Raw genomic sequence first — 6,000 nt, 5'->3', positions numbered from 1 at the left:
CTAACTGTCCAGGTTACCATTACACTGCCACCCCTAGCCACCGCCACCCCTAACCTACCGCTGTAGATCAGGGACAGTAGCACAGCGCCACCACTTGGTAACTGATAACAGATACTACACTTGATCTTAGCCAAAAGGCCTTCCGCACCTGTGCACAGGCTGAGGCCCATCTGCGGGGCTGATCTGCTCCCGTTGCTATGGCAGTCCGATTGCGGCTGAAGGAGTGGCATCATCCCCCTTACTGTGAGAGGCTAGCCCACCTTTCACATGTACACAGTTAAAGTTAAAGATAGGCTGCTAGAAAAACCGTTGTTACCCTTGGTAATCACTTGTGTCTTCACACTGCATTAACCCTTTGTACTAATGTCTTCATACCCCAATGTGTTTAGTGACCTGAGCTGTAGACTATATGTTCTAGTTACTGACATTGCAAACATTTAGTAACTTCAGACCAAGTTTCAAAAAGCTTTTCTGAAGAGTACATTTTTTTTTTTTAATCCACTTTATTTTTATTTTGCTTTTCTTATTTCATACATAGATATGTCTATTCGACATCCATTGCAATTCAATTAACATGCATTATACAACATTTTTGCTTTCCTATAATATACCCATATACATCTCTTTATTTCTTAGATCCCCCCCTCCCCCCACTGAAGAGTACATTAACATGATGACAGTTCGAAATAAAGTGCAGACATTCCCCTAACATCCTTAAAGGAGTTGTAAAGGAAAAAACATTTTTGCCTAAAATTAATGTCTGCAAGGTAGACAGACAGAATAGTGTAATGGTTCTGTTAAAAAAACGAGTAAATACCTATTAAATTCCTTCATCTATATCACCTCCAGCATTCTAGTTTCTGTTCTCTCATGCACTTCCTTGTTTTCATTGTTCGTTCATGTAAGAACTACATTTCCCAGTATGAATTGCGGCATGTCCAGTAATTCACACCTCCTTGAAGTCTCTAACACGTAGAGAGCGTCCTGCCACACAGATGTAGTTCCCAGGAGGGGGTGAGCACATTGCTGACCACCGCAGTAAAGCCTCCCTTCACGATGGTCAGTAAAATCAGACAAGCAGGAAGTGAACAGAACAGAGAAGAAATAGAGCAACTTATGAGTAAAAACGAACAATGAGGAAGTGAAAAGAGGAATGTCTGCAGGTAAAGGATGCTTATTATGAAAAAAAAAAATCATGGCAGCATTCCAACCTCTGCATTTCTGGGCCCCATTCGACTCCGGCCGTTCCTTATTATCTTTCTTTTTTAGGCTCGGGCTTTCTCTCTCTTTTTACCCCTTGGGTGCGGACCCTCTGTTCCTTTTATCTCACATGAAACCAGTGGACTGGACCCAGCAAAGTCCACCAAACAGAAAACCCTGGAACACACTTAACTTAGCTTCCCGAGTGGGGCAGTGTAAACAGGCAGCCGGAACATCAACCAGCCTACAAGCAGAAAGATTTTCCCAAATGTATTTTTCAATGTAACACTCATCATATAGGAACTGGGGAGAATTGGGAACACAGACATAAAGTTGACAGAAATTCTAAATCTTTTACCCTCCAACCACAGCTAGTCAGCTGCGCCCAGCAGCAAGCAGGAATGCACACCAAAATGGATGCCAGGGATTTGTTCTTTCATTTAACACTCAACACAGGGTGCTGTGATGTTTAAAGGTATCTTCTAGGCCTTCTCACCAAACTCGATTTTGCTAGGGCACAAAGGCCAACCAAAAGACGTCACTGGGTCTCAAAAGAGGTATTTCTTGAAAGCAAAAATATTTGATTGAGAAAGGTTAATTGCATGTTGATAGAGGGAGGGGTAGGGGCAAGGGAGGATTATGTATGCGTACATTGCACTTCAGCTTTAAAAAATATCCATTTAATGTCTTGCATGTATTTACTATATTTTAAATTACATAACAATGTGTGTGCAGTAACCTAAAGCAGTGGTCATCAACCCTGCCCTACATGGCCCACTAACAGGCCATGTTTTATGGATTACCATGGGGAGATCTGCAATCACTGAGCAGCAAATTATATCACCTGTGATGTATTTCAGTTATCTTGCAAACCTGGCCTGTTAGTGGGCCCTGTAGGGTTGATGACCACTGACCTAAAGTACAGTATAATGGACAAATTGATTACGGCTAACTCAGAAGGCCTTAGGTAACCATTAGTGTTTACTAAGAAGTGTAATTATTTTTTTCATTGTCACCAGTTAGTTTCCATCTTAGTTATAGAGCAGTTCTGATTTATAGCTATGTTAATACATAAGGCTTTAGTTGGTTACTGCACAAGCTGCTGCTTGCACTTTCACTAGTCTAGATTATAACCTGTGTCTAGAGTGACAGGTATGTAGTAAATTAAGATATGCATTACTGTTTTCAATAATAAAAGTTTGCTTTCCTTTAAACATTAAAGTACTGAATCTTTTTTGCAGATAGCATGTGATAAAAAAAACTGGGAAGCAAAAGAGCAGCTAGTGAACATCAGAAGAGGTGATGGTAGCTTGAATCCCCAAATTACTGAAGAAATGAAGGATGCTTCCTACATGGTACTGAGAAGCTCTAGCAGAATAATCGAACTTGAACAGGAAGTGAGTCAAGAATGTGCAAGATCAGTCTGTCTGCTGGAACAGAAGCGCAAGGTGGTGTCTTCAAATATTGATGTCCCTCAAGCAAGGTATGTAATAGGTTACAATGTAAGTTATAAAATAAAGATGTCAGGGCAAGAACTACATGTTATATCTCTGTCTATTCTCAGAAGAAACTCCAGTGCTTATATCTGAACCAATATTGGTAATGGCAGGAGTTAATCCCAGACAGGCCTTCACAGATCGAGAGAAAGTGCTGGTACTTCACAGTGCTATAGTACAGGCACGGGCATGTAAAGTCAACTGACTTTTCAGATTTGCAGAGAAGTGTACTCCACTATAGCAGGCCTATGCTGGAGTACTGTTGATAAAGTTTGGTGTGACATTTTATATCTGTGGGGATAGAATCCCTGTTTTCAGGTCAGAACACCTAGTACTTTTCACACCTAAATTAGATATATGAAAGCAGAAATCAAGGAAATGAGAGGTAGACCTTCTTCCCTCTCCCGTCTTTCCAAATAAGAGGAGCTGTTTTTATATTTTACTGTGGATTACCTAAAAACTAGGGTAAAAAAATGTAGTCTCCTATCTGACTTTTGTACTGGTACAATCACCCCTGATCACATTACCATTTCAATCATTGATTTCATGTTTTGCCTGGAATTCATTGTTGGGAATAGGATTTCAATTTCATAGGAACTTGAACATTTAACGAAAGAGACTAACAAGGACATGGATCTAATTTGGCCATGGTCCTTCAGGTCCTGTAGGCCCACTTTAAGGGTAAAATTGAAAGTGGCTTTTACCTATTATTTTATGCAGGTATGTGTAGCACAAGCTATACATGTCTTTCATTAATCGGATATGAGGGGTGATCATTCACAGAAAGTGTTCAGGCATGTAATACTTCTCCTAGTGTCTTTGGAAACTGAGATTAACAGCTTTACTAAATTAGGCCACTGTATGTGACCATGAAAGAAAAAATTGGAATGGTGTCATTTAAATGGTAATTTTCTTTAATTATGAACTATACATGTGATTTACTGATATATTGGTACTCTCTTCAGGGGGGAATTATCTGGGGGCAGCATGAAAAGGGTTTCCATATTCAACCTTTAAAAAATATAATCTTCCAAGCAAAGCATTTATTGAATTCATGATATATAGCAGGAATTAAATACAGGCGTTTGATGTGAAATGTATGCCAGGTGCTTATACCAGCTCTGCATTTTATCCATGTTACTGAAACTTGGAACTGAAATATGTACTTTGAGGGATTGACTGGCAGAACTGTGGACAGTTTGCATGCGTCCCCTTGGTTTCCTACGTACACATGGTGAGGCTAATGTGGAGAAAACAAACATTTTGTTTTCTCTGAATCTTAATAATGTCTGTTCTGGGCCCTTGAGTCTGGAGACTTTGTAGCGCTTTGGATGGGATAAGGTCTCCACTCCTCTAATTTACAACTTGCCTGTAGCTAATTAGACTCAGCTGTCCATAGACCTTTATATATGTGATCTGGCAGATGCTCAGGACTCTCTCCCACTTACTCCGTTGCTGTGTGAAAAGGCTGAGTGTTGACAGAATACTGAAAAAAGATATAGGTGCTTTCTGTTTGTGGAACCCATTAGGGTGGACTCTGTTAGTCAGTAACTGTTAGAAGCTCAGACTAGTAGATGTTTTCTTGATAGTGGTTCCCTCCTACCAGAGTAAGTTCTAACACAGACACCGCGCCAGCCCTTGACTCTAATTCCTTTACAGGCGCAAAACATGCAACCTCTTTGACTAAGGCAGAATTTGCATCCACTATGTCAGACCCATTTAAAGGGCTATCACCACTTCCTGACATACTTATGGCAGTGCATACTAGTCTATGGATAGATATGCCTAGCACTGCACAGCACCCATGGGTTCAAGGATGCTCAAAAATACGACCTTTTCTAGAAAGTCCTTTCCTACTTTGGATCTGGCAAGTTGGGCCTTATAAAATGATTAACCAAGCTTGAAGAGGTTCTTCTCTCTCCCCCCGACAACTTTGAAGTCTTGTATAGATGCAAAAATGATCTATCTTAATTGTTGACTTGGCCATTATTGTGCTGAATGTTCAATCTACAGTTTATATTGGGAGTACTCGGAGTATGGGCATTTTGGGACTAAGAAAGAGCAAATAAAAGAACTCCCATTGTTTTGGTTTAAATGTACTTCAAATAAGACACGCTAAAATGCTATGAATTGTGGTGATGCATTATCCGACAGAAATCACTAGTATCAACTTGGGTCACAGAGGATGAGGAGAATCAGAATGGTTTAGTAAGCCAGTCCACCACCTCCTCTGCATGCTGTGGCTGTATAGCACGGGCAATATAACTAAACAGAGACAAACATGCCCTGCCTGAGGACGGACCACATCCACCTTTGCCTGTGGACACAGACGCTGCTGGCCTGCTCTTAGTGGCATTGAAACATCTGCCTCTCCTTGTTGGCCTTCCAGACATGATTGGGGAGCCTTTTTTCTTAAATGTAAATGTTATGTAATGCTGTGTTAAACACTGCACTACACTAACACTGACACTCCACTATACTCACACTATATGGACACACTACACTATACTGACACACTATACTCACACTATACTGACACTACACTATACTCACACTACACTATACTGACAAATTATACTCACACTATACTAAAGCTACACTAGTATTACTCACTCAGAGTCAATCAGGGCTCTGACAGTGCTCTGTGCCCTAATTGACAAAGTCTTGCACCTGTGCAGCATGCAGTCCATTGTGGGGCACTCGGCAGGCGAACATCCCGCTGATCGGGCAAATAGTCGATGTTCGGTCTGTACATTTGCTTGGCCCAAACCATTCGCCCAACTCTAGTTGCTTATACTGATTGGGAGAACCTATGAATAATACCCGCCCAAGTACATCTGGAGGATGCAGATGAGCTGTTTCATCTATAATACACATATTTCTAGCCAGCTTCCTTTTAACTCTTCTAACTTCCTCTTGTGAACACAATGCTCCTCATGAATCATTCATAGTGCAGATTGAATCCTCTGGAGGTGACAGGGCCATATTTCAAAGCACATACGATTTTGTGGCTGTTAATTTTGGAGTTTTATGAAAACAGAATAAAGTTTGGTCTTAATTGGAAGGACGATAAATCTGAAATGTTATTTTCAGATATTAAAAACAAGAGTTGGTGTGCAATAAATTTGTATCCAAAGCATGGACACCTTGGGTGATGATGTTGATAGAAAACAATAGTCTTAGTATTTTGAAGGGTGATGGTATACAATACGTCAGCAACCTGTTGGTATAGTTAGAGTAAGTAACAGATGTGGCTAAATCGTAATGGTATAGGAACAATTTGAGGAGAACATTTCACTTCACA

General features: G+C 40.5%; 1 protein-coding gene across 1 annotated transcript in view; it reads left to right on the top strand.

The window, feature by feature from the left end:
- Positions 1-2,417: 2,417 nt before the first annotated feature.
- Positions 2,418-6,000, top strand: part of ZNF704 (zinc finger protein 704) — a 44,336-nt gene continuing 40,753 nt past the window's right edge. The window contains exon 1 of the mRNA XM_040354493.1: positions 2,418-2,683. Within this exon, the coding sequence (XP_040210427.1) occupies positions 2,535-2,683 (149 nt within the window). The 5' untranslated portion in view covers positions 2,418-2,534. The remainder of the gene's footprint in view (positions 2,684-6,000) is intronic.

Source organism: Rana temporaria, chromosome 5 (assembly GCF_905171775.1).
Source record: "Rana temporaria chromosome 5, aRanTem1.1, whole genome shotgun sequence".
NCBI lineage: Eukaryota > Metazoa > Chordata > Amphibia > Anura > Ranidae > Rana > Rana temporaria.
This window is presented reverse-complemented; position numbering and strand designations above follow the sequence as displayed.